The sequence below is a fragment of the Leptopilina boulardi genome, unplaced genomic scaffold (genome assembly GCF_019393585.1).
Source record: "Leptopilina boulardi isolate dan_hultmark-lab unplaced genomic scaffold, ZJU_Lbou_2.1 LbouV2_371, whole genome shotgun sequence".
NCBI classification, from domain to species: Eukaryota; Metazoa; Arthropoda; class Insecta; order Hymenoptera; family Figitidae; genus Leptopilina; species Leptopilina boulardi.
Genome location: NW_026137942.1, coordinates 3043795 through 3062293, shown reverse-complemented (window position 1 = coordinate 3062293; position 18499 = coordinate 3043795). Strand labels below are relative to the sequence as shown.

The 18499-nt window shown below is 25.7% G+C and overlaps 2 protein-coding genes across 3 annotated transcripts; one reads left to right on the top strand and one right to left on the bottom strand.

The window, feature by feature from the left end:
- Positions 1-1608: 1608 nt before the first annotated feature.
- On the top strand, positions 1609-8044 carry LOC127287568 (40S ribosomal protein S10b). Its single transcript, XM_051314570.1, has 3 exons — positions 1609-1767; positions 5389-5533; positions 7689-8044. The coding sequence occupies exons 2-3, from the start codon at positions 5390-5392 to the stop codon at positions 8019-8021; spliced, it is 477 nt and encodes a 158-aa protein (XP_051170527.1). The 5' UTR covers positions 1609-1767; position 5389; the 3' UTR covers positions 8022-8044.
- Positions 8045-9723: 1679 nt separating this feature from the next.
- LOC127287567 (ribosomal RNA processing protein 36 homolog) lies at positions 9724-17510 on the bottom strand. 2 transcript variants are annotated; one of them, XM_051314569.1, is made up of 4 exons: positions 17313-17510; positions 10575-11088; positions 10320-10478; positions 9724-10218 (listed from the first exon to the last, which is right to left on the bottom strand). In XM_051314569.1, exons 1-3 carry the CDS (start codon positions 17364-17366, stop codon positions 10339-10341), a joined length of 708 nt encoding a protein of 235 aa, XP_051170526.1. In that variant the 5' UTR covers positions 17367-17510; the 3' UTR covers positions 9724-10218; positions 10320-10338. The 2 variants fall into 2 exon arrangements, with proteins under 2 accessions (XP_051170526.1, XP_051170525.1); XM_051314568.1 differs by having other exon boundaries at positions 9724-10478.
- Positions 17511-18499: the final 989 nt, after the last annotated feature.

Here is an 18499-nt window from a genome sequence, read left to right as displayed (position 1 = left end):
TTTTCAAATCTTGGCGCGCGTTCCGCTGTTCCGTGTGTGGTCGGTATAATAGAGTTCTTGTCACTTTTAAGAAAACTGTTATTTTTTAATTAAATTGCAATTATTATGAAATGTGATTGTTAAATAATAAAATAATTTAATAAAATTTGCAATTTCTATTAAATATAAATTATTTTTTCACACATTTTACACTAATTTCTGAAAATATTATGAAAACTGACAACGAGTTAAAATCTACAGTTACCACTTGCACATATCAAGTAATTATTTATTATTTATCACGTTAATAATTAAAATTCTTACAAAAATTAACTTTATGAATGTTCATTTAACCTCACAATACTAATTTTTATAAATTTTCATCAATTTAAAGCTTTTTTTTGATAATTACCTAAATTCGACTTAGATTCGACTTAGATTCGACCCAGCTGGGTCGATTTTAGGTAAATCGAATCCACCAGGGAGTGCAAAAATTTTTACGTTTATCCATTTGTTTAAGTCTTAAAATTCAAATTCGTTTCTACATAAATTACAAGTTAAAAATCAGATAATAATTGCATTTCTTTATGTTTAAATGTTGTTAAATATACATATATTGTTGTTATTTAAAACTCGATAAATATTGTTATTTTTTATTTAACGTATTAAAAGTCAACTTTATCTTGAAACCTTTTTATCAGTAACATATTTCTCTATTTTTTAATATTTCCCTTGTAAACAATTTATATCAGCAGATATATGTATATAATATGACAGAATAAATATAAAATTTTCAGAAATAATTTTTTTATTTTGTTTTTAACAAAACGATCATACATTAACCCTAAACTAATAAAACGAAAGCACATTTAAAATCCAAATGTTTAATAAAATCTATCAAGAATATGAATATTGTTTGATTAAGTATATTAGATAATTTTACATTTGATGTCATTTCATTTATTAAAACACGGTAATAACAATAAAATAATTATACTGGGTTTGCAATTAAAACAAATAAGCATCGTCAAAATTTCCGTAAGATACGGATACGGAGCACGCTAAGAGGCACGCACGAATGGGTCGATTCAATCGTGCCTCGTAACGCGAGTGATGGAGCATTTACACCTTCGGTAAAAAATTTTCTTTGCATTTTCCGAAATACACTTATCTGATTGGTTGTCCAGAATCTGATTCATTGTGGACAACCAATCAGGTAAGTGTATTTCGGAAAATGCAAAGTGAATAAAATTTTTTGCCAGTATTTTGGTCAAGCAATCGGCTGGATTGGATTTTCACGGTTGTATCACTGAATTTGATTGGCTCTGAAAAATATTAGATTTTCACCGTGAAAATTGAATTTTTTTAGAGCCAATCAAATTTAGTGATTCTCCGTGAAAATTCAATTCAGCCGATTGCTTGACCAAAATACTGGAGGTATAAAAGTACCTTAAGCACAATTGAAACGTAACCGGAATGGTAATCGCAATCGCAAACGGAAGAATTAGTAAGAGAAGAACAACAATATACGACTATCCTTCTCTAACCCATTCTTCCGTTCACGGTTACGTTTCTATTCTGCTCAGGCCTTGATTGACGCGTTGGTTTCGCAAGCGCAGTGACGTCATCAATTCCATGTCATATTTTAGACGCTTCTCCCTAAGTTACTAGAATGTTACTAGAAGCAGACGCCGGATGTCACAGCTATTCATACCAATCTCTGTCCATGACGTCAGGTATTTTAACGTCCATGTTCTTTTCATAGGAAGACTTTAAGTAGTGAAACACGTGAGTCGAAAAATCTTTTTAATAATTCTGTTAAATAAATATAAATTAGTAAAATTAGGAAAATAGTATTTTCTTATATTTGTTAATAATACATAAAGTGATAAAATAATTATGTTTTCACTGTTTGCATGCAATTCATTGAATATTTATTGTCAATACTGCTTTTGGTTTGGTTATGTTCACATCGTGCTTTTTTCAGGCATTTAAGTTTTGTGCATAAAATTGATTTCATAATAATGATAATTTAATGTTTTTAATTTACTTCAAAATCGTTTTGGTTAAAAAATTAATATTCTATGGGGTATTAAAAGTTTCCTTTATGTTTACATTGCCAACATAACCTGAAATGTGATGTTAATGATTTTCATTGACAAGAGAAAAATATAATTTACCAGTCAATTGTGTTGTTTTACAATTTGTATCTCTGTTCCTTTTTAAAAAAAAACTTTTTTTCATATCGTAGAGGTTTACTTTGAGAGTATTGTCGTAAAAATAATATAAAATTTAAACAGTTTGACAGATTAATGAAACTTAATTTCCTGACATTCGCGTTTTCACATTTTTTTCTTTATATTTATTAGGCTGTCAATTTAAAATTTCAGTTTTTACTATATGTTCCGAAAGTTTAATTTATTGAAAAAACTATCATTGAAACTACTAAATGTTGAACGATATAAAATGAATTTTTATACTAACTTGCGTATTCAAATTTTATTTTCGTTAAATACCCAAAAAAATTTTTAAGGTATTTGTCGTGTGTCATTGATATTATGAAAAAGAAAAAAGATTAATTTTGTTTAAAATTATTAAATTCAAAACTTAAGTTCTTTGGAACAATGGATTAATTATTCCTGAAATGTTTTAAAATTAAATAATTTAATTTGCTCTTTATTAGCTACAACTAATCAATATCTATTATACTTTTTAATCGGACGCTTTTTACTATTTTCATGAATTTGAAGATTCAATTTTGTATATAAATTTTAGTACTTTTTCTAAAGTATTGTCAAATGAATTTTTGATTCTTCAAGATGAAGACTTCAGGTTTTCAAAAAAAAAAGTAATATCAGCATTGAATGGCGCGTAAAAAGCTATAATAATATTTTCCATCAAAATTTTAATTTCTTCTGTTTGTAAATAACTAAAACAGGGTGTCTAACGGTCAGGAAAAAGTCAGGGAATTTCTTTTATTTTCGGCAATTTTTTATTAAAAAAATAAAGTAACTATTAGTTTCAAAATTTTTTTTTACTTTTTTCCCAAAGCAAATGCAAATTAAAAAGTTGGCCTTTACACTCAATTATTAAGCATGTGATATATCTTAAATTCATTAAGTAAATTATTATTTACTACTATTTATTGAATCTAATAAATGATTTTTAAAATTTGGAACAATTAATCAATTTTTTTCAGTGAATTATTTGGTTTTTTTTAATATAAGGGTCAGTCCACTGACTTTCGTCTAATAGTGGTTGCGACCAAATTTTTAAAAAATCTAATTTTATTATATGTGAAACTCGATGGTTCCCTGAGTTCATTAACCATAATATTATGGTAAAAATTTTATTCCCTTTAAAAATATTAAATATCAAAAGTAGGAGGTTCACAATGTGATTTTGTAACTTTAAATTTTTCAATTTTATTAAAAACGCTATTATTAAAAAACTATTAAAAATTAGATGTTGGAACTCACCAAAAACATAAATCACTTTATTCTGCACAGAGGAACGAAAGAATTATTGCAAAAATTTATTATTTTTGGATGATATACGATTTTTAAAAAAATTTTATTTAAATATTCTCAAGATTTTTATTTACCTATAACTTTTTTGTCGGTGCTCCGAAAAAATTGAGGTTTTGCACAAAGATATTTTATAATATTCTTTACCTTCTATTAAAATCTTACGAAGGTGTTTTGCTTCGTTTTGGAGATATTAATTTTCAAAATTTTTTATTTAAAAAGGTTAATTAAAAGATTTGAAGTTAACTGACCAATTTCAAATCGCTACATTTTAATATATTTTTATAAAAAATGGAGCAGTTTGAATTTGGTTAGTTAACTTCAAGTCTTTTAATTAACCTTTTACATAAATTTTTTTTAAAATTAATATCTCCAAAACGAAGCAAAACACCTTTGTAAGATTTTAATAGAAGGTAAAGAATATTATAAAAAATCTTTGTGCAAAACCTCAATTTTTTCGGAGCACCGACAAAAAAGTTATAAGTAAATAAAAATCTTGAGAATATTTAAATAAAATTTTTTTTAATATCGTATATCATCAAAAAATAATAAATTTTTGCAATAATTCTTTCGTTCCTCTGTGCAGAATAAAGTGATTTATGTTTTTGGTGAGTTCCAACATCTAATTTTTAATAGTTTTTTAATAATAGCGTTTTTAAAAAAATTGAAAAATTGAAAGTTACAAAATCACATTGTGAACCTCCTACTTTTGATATTTAATATTTTTAAAGGGAATAAAATTTTTACCATAATATTATGGTTAATGAACTCACATATATTAAAACTAGATTTTTTTAAAATTTGGTCGCAACCACTATTAGACGAAAGTCAGTGGACTGACTCATAAATAAAAATTATTTGATACAATTTTATTTTATCGGTTTAGCTTCAAATAAAGTAAATTATTCATTAATACGAATAATTTATTATTTAATGCTAATATCCACATTTAACTTGAAAAAATTTTTACGGCGTCGAATATTAAATTATCGAATTTCTATTTAGCAAAATTGTATAAAGTGGATTTTATATTATGCAAAATTTTCAATTTACATTTAACTAAAATTCGATTTAAAAGAATTTCTATTTAGCAGAACTCTTATAAAGCATTTTTTCTAATATTTTTTTTTAATTTTAAATTAATATAATTTCAATTTATGTTGAAATTTATGTCTAGAAAAATTGACAAAAAAATAACTAAGTAGAATTTTTTTAAAATGAGAATTCTGGTAAATAAGTATTTGTTCGAATTAAAATTTTCTTTAATAAAAACTTTGTTAATTAAGAATTCTGTTAGAAATAGAAATTCTGTTAATTGTGGATTTATTCAATTACAATTCTGTTAAGTGAATATTTCGATAAATCAAAATTTACTAAAATAACAATTCTGTTAAAAAAATTGTTCTTTATGCAATTTTTCTTGACATAAATTCCGTTAATTTGAAATTGTATTAATTTCAAATTCGATGTAATAGAAAATCTGCTTTATATAATTTTATTAAATAAAAATTTGATAATTTTAGATTTGACAACGTAAAAATTCTTTTAAATTAAATGATGGGAATATTTATACGTCACCAATTAGTTTATTTATTTAACTTAAATATTTTATTTTTTACGAAACATTATTTATTTGGTTCAAGTACATATGAAATTAGTGAATAATAGACAAGTAAATGATTTAATTGTATCAAAATAAATTTTATTTGATCAAAATAAAAAATTTTTTAGTTTAATTTAGGTCAGGAAAAAGTCAAGGAATTTTTTTCCCAGCAGTTGATAGACACTCTGACATTGTCTATTAAAATTTTTCATTTTTAACACTTAGCGAAAAAGTCACTTTTGATATATTTTTTTAATCCTAGTTATTATTGTTTTCTAGCATGTTGATGCCCAAGAAGAATCGTATTGCTATTTATGAGTACCTCTTTAAGGAGGGTGTAATGGTAGCCATGAAAGACTATCATGCACCAAAACATCCAGAACTGGAAACTATTCCAAACCTTCACGTCATTAAAGCCATGCAGGTAATTTACAATGCCTTATAATGTGATTAAAAAAATGTTTAATGATATTATTATAAATTATTCATTTTGTCTAAACGAAAGAACTATTAAAAAAGCAATTTAAATCTAATTTTTTTATTTCAGTCAAATTTCTTCTTACTTATGTCACATTTTTAATTTTTTTTTCATTTCTAAATTATTTGCTTTTCAATAAATATTTAAATAATAAAATCTTTAAAGAAAATAACATTCTTGAATTAAAAACTAAAATTATCCAAAAAGAAATTTTTTAATGTTTTGGTTTCTGCAACTTTAATAATTTTGTAAAAATAGTATAATTGCTCAAATAAATCAAACGATACGTTTTTAAATATTCTTCTAACTAATTATAATAGTTTTGACGTAATATAAAAGTTTTTAAACTATTATTAAAAAAATCATGTTTTTAAAAGGTAAGAAACGTTGGATAAAATATCAGTCAAATATTCTTGAGTAGGTTAAAAGATGAATTTTGAACCTCAGAATATACAAAATTAAATGCAAAATAATTATTTATGATGATTTGAAAACAAAAATTTCTAATTTAAAAAAATTGATTATTTACACACAATAAAAATTATTTCTCTTAATCGATATTACAAATTTTTTTTTAAATGATGCAATTTTTATTTACTATGGCTTATTTTCTGCATAAACATATTAACTACAACTACACCGAAGAGAATTTCCAAAAAATGCACTTTTTCAAAAATATAATTATTTGTTTAACACAAGAAGTGCAATTTTTGTAAAATAAAGCGCATTTTTTGTTAAACAAATAATCATATTTTTGAAACGGTGTACTTTTTGGAAATTCTCTTTGGTGAAGTTGTAATTAATATGTTTATGCAGAAAAGAAATTAAAAAAATTTTTAAAAAATGTGTAATAGCGATATGAGAAAAAAATTTTATTACATAAAAATGTGTGTAAATTTATTTAAATTAGGAATTTTTTTTTCATAAAAAATGACATATTTTCTTCCAAAAAATATAATAAAAAAAAAATTCTAATTCTTGAAATAGAAATTAATTTTTTTTATGATAATTATCAAGAGAAATACCTTAATAAAAATACATACTTGTAATCGATGTCGTTTTATACGAAATTTAATAAGCTTTCCATTGATTTTCGAAAAGTTACAATTTTAATTTGTCAAGATATTTAAAGAAAAAAGAGCATGTTTTTTAACAATATTTTTAATGGACTGTCAATTGAATCGCTGGAAACAATAAGGGGACGTACGTTCGGCTGAACTCTGTAAAGCCAGTCAAACGGTCAAAATTATGAAAAAATTAAGAATCGAAATTTTAATTTTTGAAAGCTACTACCTCATAGGAAATGAAGAGACGCATCTTTTTTTCCTTTGTGATTTTTTCGTAAAACGAATAGTTAAAAAATAATAACAAAAAACAGCAAAATTTAAATTCTCAAAATTCATTCAATTTTTAAACATAAACCGTTGTATCTTCGATAAATATTAATGAATTTACTTGGAATTTAATATTTAAACGCCTTTCGGTCCATAGAAGGCAACAACATAATGAAAAATTGAAAAAAGTGAAATGTTTAATAATTTTTAATTGTTAATAGAGACCCGTCGATAATCACCGTCCCGTATCTTTGCCGTCAAAAAGTCTGTGGGGAAGTTTTTAGTTGAACAAACTTCCAGTGAGACATTTGTTCATTACTATTAATATTAAATTCCAAATAAATTCATTAATATTTATCGAAGATACAATGGTTTATGTTTAAAAATTGAATGAATTTTGAGAATTTAAATTTTGTTGTTTTTTGTTATTATTTTTTAAACTATTCGTTTTACGAAAAAATCTCAAAGGAAAAAAAGATGCGTCTCTTCATTTCCTATGAGGTAGTAGCTTTCAAAAATAAAAATTTCGGTTTTCAATTTTTTCATAATTTTGACCGTTTGACTGGCTTTACAGAGTTCAGCCGAGCGTACGTCCCCTTATTGTTTCGAGCGATTCAATTGTTGATAGTGTGTTTTTAATGTCTTATGTAACTTGTAGTTAATTTTTATTTAATTTAATTATTAGAAAGCTCTTGATAGACTAATAATAAAAAGTAAATTTATTTATTTATTAAGTAAAAATGTGTAATAAAAAATGATTTGTTTAGTCCTTGAAGTCAAGAGGATATGTGAAGGAGCAATTCGCATGGAGACATTACTATTGGTATCTGACTAATGAAGGTATTGGATACTTGAGAGGATATTTACATCTTCCACCCGAAATTGTGCCCTCTACTTTGAAGAGGCAAGCCAGGTCGGAAACCGCAAGGCCAAGGCCCGCTGCCGGTCCAAGGACTGAGGGTTCCAGACCAGCAGAAGATCGGTCAGGATACAGAAGAGGACCCAGCGGTGCTGGTGGCGAAAAGAAAACTGATGTAGGTGCAGGTATTGGAGATTTGGAATTCCGCGGTGGTTTTGGACGTGGTAAAGCTCCTCAATAAATGATTTTATATAATTGAGTTAATTGCTGCATTATTTTCTTTCCCTTAAGACATTGTTTTTTTCACAATATTTGTCAACAAAATATAAACAATTTATTTCTTTTTTCCTAAAAAGACAGTACTATTGTATTTGTTGATTTTACGAAATTTTTACTAATTTTATGTTCTGTAACACTTTTTGGTTTGATGTTTGTCTGTTTTCAAAAATGATGAGATACAGTAAAGAAATTAAATCTTATAATTCGATTTTTAGCTACTGTTAGTAAACTAAATTTATTTTTTCAAAGTAAAAAAGTTCATCCAACTTGAAAGAATTTAAAAATAAAATAATATTAAATTTATTTTATGTACACCTTTTAGAAGGTCTTTACTTTGATTTTCAAATCCTATTTAGGGCCAGTTTCACCAACTGTGATTTTTTCACGAATATTTTAACTAGAATAAAATATTTGATACAACTAATATTTTATAAAAACTAGAATATTATTTCAATACGTTAACCCATTAACTTCCAAATGTCCAAGATTTTTACCTTAACTTCAGTGTAAGAATTAAAACATTAAAAGATCAGATATTTTAGTAGCAGTGGATTCTAGGGCGTATTGGGGCCGCACTTTTAGATTCTGAGGTCAAAATAGAGATTGGTCCATCAGTAGGGACACGATTTTATGTCGATGGAAATTTTCAAATTATGCAACGAAAAACTAAATCTTATGCAATGACTTATAGTTAGTTTTTAATTAAACATGCTAATTTTTGAATGGTTTTAATATAGTTAATAAATAATTTTGTTAACTAAAAAAATGAAATGAGCAATAACAGAACTTAAATATTAACTTTGGTATCATTTATGTATTTGAATAATTTTTACATTCATAATGTATGGGGTAAAATTCCTGATCTGTCCAGGTCAAAATTTAGAAGTTATTGAACTGACTTGTGATTTTGGTAAATTGTTGCCCTATATGAGAGCTACAAATTCCTAAAATGTTAGCTTATTTAAAAAAAATTTCTTGAATATTTCAAATATTTAATAAAAAGTAACGTTAAAAAAATTAAAAATAAGTCTTAAAAGGTCACTTCTCAAAACCGAAGTAATCGATTTTAGATTTTTTCTTTTATTACAATCATTGACAAATAAGGAAATTTTTCTTTTTTATGTGTTCTTTAGGGTTTAATATTTATTTATATTTATATAATGAGATTAAGAAATGAAAACATTTCATTAGTAGGGGAGAGTGGGGAGTTGTGCTCCAAGTTTTGTTTTTCGATCAAAACTATTATATAAATTTCTTTTTGATTATTCTGTTATATAGAACTTTTAGTACACGTAGAAACACAACTTTTGGCATGATGGATTAATTAAAATTCAAAACGGAAATAGAAATTTTGCTTGTTTTTCCAAAATACTGGTTTTATGACTTTTCAAAAACAGTGGGGAGTTTGTGCTCCACTGTTGAAAATTGAAGAAAAAAATATAATTTTTAGAATATTCTTTATTTAAATTATGAAATGTGAAAAATAACGAGTACCACTTAAAAAGTTAGTTTTTAACGAGAAAAGAATATAACAATAATTGAAATTTGTCATATTAATTCCCATATTAAAAATAGTAAGGTGGAGCACGAGTCCCCACTCTCCCCTGTCATTTGTTCTGTTCTGGAATTGAAGGTTCATTTATAACAAGTGTAAAAGTCAAATAAAAATTTGAAAATTTTTTATTATTTACACTCGATGACTTCAACACAATTTTTCCACTGCTGTTGCAATCCTTTTAAATTGGAATCACATTATGTTAAAAAAAATATATATTCAAGAAAAAACGAATAATTTTCACATATTGTTTTATTTTTAATCTTCAAGTAAAACAGAATAAAACGCGTCCTTCTGTCCGTTTTAAATTATGATAAAATATAATATTCATATTTAATTAGCATTAAATACTTTATATATGCAGATGATTTGAATATTGAAATCCGATAACAAAATTATAGTCAAATTAAAATTATCAACTATGTAAAAGTTTTTTCCGTGTGGTTAAGATTTTTTTATCATAATAAAATTACAAATTTACAATTGCGGATTCAAAAATTTGTGGGTTAAAAAAATTATAGATGTGTTTTTGGAGTTCCTCATTTAGATTTCATCGACAGAATTATAAAATTACGTGTGTCTTTAATAATGTAGCAATAAGAGGCTGTAAAAACAATAATAGGTATTATTGTACATCTGAATACACAAAAGTAAAAATAACATTATTTAAAACAATAAAATTAAGAAGTATTTATTATTTCTAACATTTATGAAACACAATAAATCAGTCTGAAGTGGATTCCTCTAATAATCTCCTCTCTTTGCTTGCATTTTTTTTACGCAGCCTCTTAATGTGCTTCTTGAGTTTTCCAGAGTTCTTTAAATCGTCAAATTGGGATACTAGATTTAAAAGTTTTATTTCAGCTGAAAATAGAATAAATTTACACATGATTACATTAATTCATTTATATAAGGTATTGATTCAGGTAAAATTTTGTGAAAAAAAAGCAGTTAACTTACATTTTCTTTTGAACTTAGGCTTTTCACCACTTTTAATGGTTTCAATTATTTCTCGTTTCTCCAATTGTTTCTTTTCATCTGCCTCCTTTCTTCTTCCTTCTTCTCTTATTTGATTTTCTAATCTTTGAATGAGATATTTAATTTTTTTAACAGCTTTAGGATCCTCGGCATTTTTATTCAGCTCTTCCTTTAGTGCAGCTAAATCATTTTTTTTAACTTCTGTGAGAAAGCTATATGCGTTTTTAAAAGCCTTTTCATTATAAGTACCGCAAAGACTATCAAATCTAGGATCTCTTGGGATATTTTTTTTTACAGGAATGACTTCTTTAAATTTAGACCATCGCTTTTTGGAAGAAACTTCTCGTGGTCTGTTCTTGTTTTCTCGTTTGAAAATAGTTTTCTTAATTTTTTTTGCTCCAAACATAGCTTCATTATAAATTTTAGAACCTAATTTTTCTTTCAAATTCTGCAAGTCCGCAAAACTCATTTTTGAAAGTTCTGTCCGAATTTCTGTCTAAAATAAAAATTTTAATTTAGTTATAAATGGGGCATTTTTTTTTTAATTAATGCTTCAAGTCTATATTTTACAGTTCAATTAAAGCAATTATAAAAAAATTTAAATTTCTTATTGTTTTCAAACAATTGCAATTTAAAATATGTTCTCACACTAAAAAATGTTACTTCTAAAATAAAAACATTTTTTTAAATTCTCCTAAAATATATTTATATAATTTAAAAGCAGGGTTTAAATTTTTATTAAAACTTGTAAAAATAACAAACTTTAAATATTAAAAAAAAAATAGCAAGCAAAATGTCTATTCCAAAATGCAACTTGTATTTCTGTAGTAGAATATATTTCGTAAATTTTTAATTTCAAGAAGTTTCATTAGATAAAATATATAAACTATTCTTAAATCCACCAAAAAGAAATAATAAATAAATAAATAATTTTAATCTCAAATAATAAGTTTCTAATCTAAAAATGGAATTGATTTAGGTATATCAATGTCAGAAGCAAAACAGTAAAGTTTAGTTCTGGTACTGGAAATATATTTCAAACAATTCATTTTGTAAATTTTCTCCCAAATATACCTACTTGGTTGATGAAACGATTCATAAACATTTATTTCCATTCTATGCTTCGAATTAATAATATAAGGGATTTTCGTGAATTAAATAGAATTAATTTTTTAATTTCATTATATTCCATTCTTGTTACCCGAAAAAGAAAGAAAATTAAATTTTATTCAGTAAAATTATACAATTTTGAAAATTGACACAATAATTTCGCTTTTTTGGCTAAATTATATTTCTTGCTCTGGAAAAAAAATATTTAAAAAATTGTGCTCCTTGGTAGATGCTCTTTCTACGTAGATTATAGAACAAATATGTAAAACATGATTGGAAAAACCTATCCCTCTCTCTAAGAAAATGCAAGTTACACTCGCTTACCTAGGATTCTGTTCACGAATTATTTAAATGTTTTTGGGGTCGCTGAAACCGAATATGACCATGAAAAATTTTTTTGCCGACCCATTTTCCCGCAACCACCCCCTTGCACCTACTCACGGGGGTTGGAGTTTCAAATTAAAAAAAAATCGAGTAGGGTGTCTAATCCAATGTTTTTTGGGTCGCTAAATCCGAAAAACACCACTAAAAACAAATCCTTCCTTCCCTTAACCCCGTACAACCCTCTGGGAGGGGGTTAAAATTTTATATTTCACCATAAGTCAAGTTCGGTGTCTAATCCTACGTTTTTTGGGGCGCTGAAACCGAAAAACGCCACCAAAAACATGTCCTTTCCTCCCATAACCCCCTACAACCCCCTGAGAAGGGGTTGAAATTTCAATTTTTACAAAAAGTCGAGTACGGCATTTATTCCTATGTTTTTTTGGTCGCTGAAATCAAAAAACACCACCAAAAACAAATTCTTTACTCCCTTAACCCTCTACAACCCCTGGGAGGGGGTTGGAATTTCATTTTTCACAGCGCTAAGTGTAGAAAAATAAATTTTCATAAGACTTTGTTGGTGCGTATTTGTGTAATCATAGGTAACTTTCTAGAAAACTTTATTTTTGGTGATGTCTTTTGGTTTCAGCGCCCCAAAAAACGTAGGATTAGACACCGAACTTGACTTTTTGTGAAATTTAAAATTTTAACCCCCTCCCAGAGGGTTGTACGGGGTTAAGGGAGGATTTGTTTTTAGTGGTGTTTTTCGGATTAAACGACCCAAAAAACATTGGAATAGACACCCTACTCGATTTTTTTTTTAATTTGAAACTTCAACCCTCGTGAGTAGGTGCAAGGGGGTGGTTGCGGGAAAATGGGTCGGCAAAAAAATTTTTCACAGTCATTTTCGGTTTCAGCGACCCCAAAAACATAGGATTATGGGGTTGTGTTTTTTGGGACCTGACTTTTTTTTGTGTGCCTGTGTAATTATTTAAAAGAATAAAAAAAAACTCTCGCAGATACCTGGGAATTTAAGTCAAGAAGTACTGTGCTAAATTTCAAATCGATTGATTCAGTAGATTTTGAGATATCGTGAACACGGACTTCAAAAAAGGCATTTCGAGAAAAACGCCATTTTTAATTTAAAAAATCTTTTAAATCCGACTTCAGATTCGTAATCAGCAACCCCAAAACATATACCAGGGTGTCCAACAACTGCTAGGAAAAAAATTATCTTATACTTTTCCCTGACCTAAATTACAGTAAAAAATTTTTATTTTGATGAAATAAAATTTATTTTGATACAATTAAATCATTTACCTGTCAATCATCCACTAATTTTATATGTATTTGAACCAAATAAATAATGTTTCGTAAAAAAATAAAATATTTAAGTAAAATAAATAAACTAATTGGGGACGTATAAATATTCTCAACATTTAATTTATAACAATTTTTACGACGTCGAATCTTAAATTATCATTTTTATATTTAGTAAAATTATATAAAGCATCTTTTCTAGTACATCCAATTTCAAATTAATACAATTTCAAATTAACAGAATTTATGTAAAGAAAAATTGCATAAAGAACAATTTTTTTAACAGAATTGTTATTTTAGTAAATTTTGATTTATCGAAATATTCACTTAACAGAATTGTAATTGAATAAATCCACAATTAACAGAATTTCTATTTAACAGAATTCTTAATTAACAAAGTTTTTATTAAAGAAAATTTTAATTCGAACAAATTCTTATTTACCAGAATTCTCATTTTAAAAAAATTCTACTCAGTTATATTTTTGTCAATTTTTCTAGACATAAATTTCGTCAAATTGAAATTATATTAATTTAAAATTAAAAAAAAATATTAGAAAAAATGCTTTATAAAAGTTCTACTAAATAGAAATTCTTTTAAATCGAATTTTAGTTAAATGTAAATTGAAAATTTTGCATAATATAAAATCCACTTTATACAATTTTGCTAAATATAAATTCGATAATTTAATATACGACGCCGTAAAAATTTATTATAAATTAAATGTGGATATTAGCATTAAGTAATAAATTATTCGTATTAATGAATAATTTACTTTATTTGAAACTGAACCGATAAAATAAAATTGTATCAAATAATTTTTATTTATATTAAAAAACCAAATAATTCATTGAAAAAAATTAATTAATTGTAATATTGTATTTAAAATTGAGAATTATTTTTAACCTGTAACAAAAAAATATTCAACAGGTGTTTGCTTTTTAGGATAAAAAACAGTTGAAGGGAATTTTCTAAGGGGTTATAATTTTAAAAAGCAATAAAATTCGTTTAATATTTTCAATATTTATATGAATAATAAAATACTGAAATAATGCACTGGGTATAAAAGCATGTGTCAAAAATTAACTAGATATATAAATTTTTTTTTGAATATTTACATTACATTTTAAAATAGATTTTTATTATAGTGAATTGTTTTAAAAATGTAAAATTGTAATTTTTAAAATTTACCATACGATTTTCATAGACTTTTTTCTATTTAAATTTAATATTCGTAAACTTTTCAATTTCTTATCTCTTTTTCTTTTCTCTCGCATCTTATCTTTTTTCAGAATGAATTTTTTTGGATCCATTTTTGTGTCTCGAAATAAACATTAAAACTTAACCTTCAGGTTTTAATAATTAATGACAGTTTCTATAAAAAAAATTATAATCGGCAACTTCGTACATAACAATTTCTTTCTAAAAAATTTCGGTCGATCACGGTCGACCGTAATTGATGAATATTTTTACATTATCTTTGCAATAAAGTATTTTTTCTCGAAGCACATTCACGGGATGTTAAATGGCACATGTGAAAATATATACAAGTACTTTTCGAATACTTTTATATGATTTTCATGAAGTATCACTCGTATTACGGTTGTTTTCAAATTTTGTCCACGCGTGTTTTCGTTTATTTAACTTATAATAGTTTTTTGAAGACATGAAGCACATCAATTTATTATGTCTCAAAATAATTATAGTAATTTGATCTTTGATTTCCCATAAGTTATTTTAACGTGCCGCTTGTCTTATAAAAGAAAAATCATAAATACGATGATTACGGTCGAAAAGGTTAAAAGTGAGGGACAACTTTTAAAAGCTTATAAATTTGTTCACAATTAATAAAATATTAATTTCCCTGCGAAAATGTGTTCACCGATTAATTAACATTGAAAAAACATATTTCAGAATTAGTAATTTTTATTAAATCTAAAACTATATCGTTTAAAGCATCAGAAAGTATGGTTAAGGACAAGTAGACATTGTTAAAAATCGCGTATTAAAATTGAAATAATTATTTATGTATTTAATAAATTAAAGTGGAATCTTTTGGAAATGATTGATTGTATCAAGCATTAATATTTCCAACAAAAACCAACGAAAAATTTATTAAAATTGCCAAAATATATGCGAGGGACACTAAAGTTAAAGGTTCTAGAGATATGCCCTAATATCATTTTATTTTTGGCCAGAAATCCAAATATTTTTTAAAAAAAGGTTAACATATTAAGACATTTGTTAACTTAAATAATATTATTTACTACTATTTATAGATTATTATAGATTATTATTATTAAAGATTATTTCGCCCGTCAGGTATAAACAGCTGTTGGACTTTTGTTATTAAAAATTAATTTTACAATTAATTTGAAGTTTTGAAAAATAATTATTATATTCAATAATGACTTTATTTAAAAAAGGTTATAAAAAATTAAGGTTTATTAATATAACGTGTTGTTAAATTTACTTCTTGTTAATTTTCGCATTTGAATTAATAACAATCAGATACGAAAAAAATAAATTCAATTATAAATTGTACAATTAAAAATTAGCATATATATAATAATTAGGTTGAACAAATTTTAAACGAAATATTCCATAGCTTATAAAAATATTTTATTACTTAAATTTAAAAAAAAATTTGATTATTTTATGATACTAGTAAGTAAAAGAAAAGATTACATAATTATTTACATAAAATAATTATAAAAATGGAAAAAAACTTAAATTTTTATTAGTTTAAATTTTACTTTTTTTAAAATTGTTAAGTTTTTTGGATTTTGAAATTATATTAATATTTTATTTTTGGCCAGAAATCCAAATATTTTTTTAAAAAAGGTTAACATATTGAGACATTTGTTAACTCAAATTATATTTATTAACCCGACGTTTCGATGGTAGCCATCATCCTTTTCAAGAGATTACAAAATCTAAAAAATAATTTAAAATGTAATTTTGATATCTATGAGAAAATTAACAAAAAACTGTAATAAAAGTTTCTGACAGTTAATTTTATTTAAAAACAAATAACGTTTTTTTTAATATATAAATAAAAAAAACACTTTCAAAATGTAACATTTATGGTAAAGAGTTGTATCTCAACTCCTAAATATAATAAATTATGTCTCACGTATGTATTCTCACGTTTTCTTCTATCTTAAAACAAAAATGTTAATTTTCTCATAGATATCAAAACTACATTTTAAATTATTTTTTAGATTTTGTAATCTCTTGAAAAGGAGGGTGGCTACCATCGAAACGTCGAGTTAATAAATATAATTTACTTAATGAATATAAGAAATAATATAAGATATATCACAATCTTAATAATTCCCTGACCGTTAGAAACCCTGATATACATACATTAATGACATCAGAAAACATTCAGAAATGTCCGTAAAGGGTTAAACACAAACTCAATCAAAACATCGAAAAACACGCCCTGCTCAAATGTTCATAACTTCGTCAATTTTGTTACGATCGACTTGAAATTTTTACACAATATTCTTGAAATATTATGCATTCATTTAAAAAAATGCAAAAAGAAAATTAAATACGTAACCCCCTCTTAAACACACTCTTGTCCGAATTTGTTTTTAAATTTCATTATTTTTTTATCTTGTATTATATGAAAATTGTATTGATGAAAATAAATATATTATTGAGATTTTTTCTTCTTAAATTACAATTTTTGCACTTATTTTATGAGCATATCCAGTGATACATAAACTTCCACCATTTGAAATGTAATTTATTTATTAAAATATCCTAATCATTTTAATTTCATTTCACGTTTTGCTTGAGCGAAATTAATAAGAACACTTGAACTGAAGGGAAATTCACTCATTAAGTGGACTTGAATTTTTAAAATATATTCTTTTTTTAACTGTTATTACAACAAGAGTAACTATTAAAATTTTGAATAAATATGCAAAAGTTTCTAACCTGTAAATAATAATACTAACCCGACTTTTATCGTTCTTAAATATTTCTTCATCGCTGCTGTTTTCACTGCTCATTTTTATAAATGTATATAACACTGTATATTTCAAAGTGCTTCAGTTATTAGAATTAATTCTATCTGATCCTATCCTACTAGATAGTCATGATTCACAACACATGTTTTGTATTTTGATCTTCACATGTATGCTTGAATATTTTTAAGCTGCTTCTACAACAACTTTACTTCGTCTTCCATAAAGACTACAATTTGGTAGTTCAAATTAGGTGGGGGAAAATCCAAGATGGCGATTACCTGGTGTTCCTAAATGTTTGCGTTGCGTGACTGACGCGTTGGTTTGTGTGACGATTGGGTCTAGTCACTAGTATATTTCTCCTAGGGAAATTTAAAATATAAATGAATATGCCGAGAAATTTATCGAGAAACTTCTCAAGTTCAATTTATTTCAATATAAAATTATTCTAAGCATAGTTAAACCATTATTTTTATTAAATAGATTTAATAACCTAAAATATTATAAAATATTTACATATTTTATTGGATAATTATTATATAATAACAATATGCAGCTTTAATTGTTATTTAATTATGTAAATGGGTAAAAAATTAACATTTTTTTAGTAAAAATCCAATATGGCTGCGATTTTATTACGCAGTTAGGAAATTGCGCAGTTGGAAACTGCGCATGACCAAAAGTATAAGGTTATTCAAGTTGGGTGGGGGAAAGCCAAGATGGATGATGGCTGGTGCACAATCAGCCTATCAGCATTCATTCCCATGAGAAATTCCTCGTGGGAATGAATGCTGATAGGCTGATTGTGCACCAGCCATCATCCATCTTGGCTTTCCCCCACCCAACTTGAATAACCTTATTGATTTTCTCGAGTGCCCTTGAGCAACCGACGCTCATTGGTCCGTCATGACGTCAGCTGAAATATGATTGGTTGGTCAAATGGGAGGGGGTTACCTCTCCCACTTTTACAGGGTATATAAGGACGGCTTTTAGGCCGGACTTTAGAGAGACTTGTTCGATAATTGAGATTATTCACAATCGCATATCTCGTGACTTCTGATATATAAAATCAGTGTTTGTTTCAGTATTTAATTAAGAATAAATTGACAATTAATTATTATTGAATTTAATAATTTAAGTGTATTATGCAATTTTATTGAAATACTGTAAACGATTTT

What these genes read in the sequence shown, in the direction of transcription:
- LOC127287568 (XM_051314570.1), top strand. Translation starts at nt 5,390, where the DNA reads ATGTTGATGCCCAAGAAGAATCGTATTGCTATTTATGAGTACCTCTTT. An exon ending in ACGTCATTAAAGCCATGCAG is followed by an intron (nt 5,534 to 7,688) that starts GTAATTTACAAT and finishes TGATTTGTTTAG; the next exon opens with TCCTTGAAGTCAAGAGGATA.
- LOC127287567 (XM_051314568.1), bottom strand. Translation starts at nt 17,366, where the DNA reads ATGAGCAGTGAAAACAGCAGCGATGAAGAAATATTTAAGAACGATAAA. An exon ending in TTAAGAACGATAAAAGTCGG is followed by an intron (nt 11,089 to 17,312) that starts GTTAGTATTATT and finishes TTTTTATTTTAG; the next exon opens with ACAGAAATTCGGACAGAACT. An exon ending in GCCTAAGTTCAAAAGAAAAT is followed by an intron (nt 10,479 to 10,574) that starts GTAAGTTAACTG and finishes TTCTATTTTCAG; the next exon opens with CTGAAATAAAACTTTTAAAT.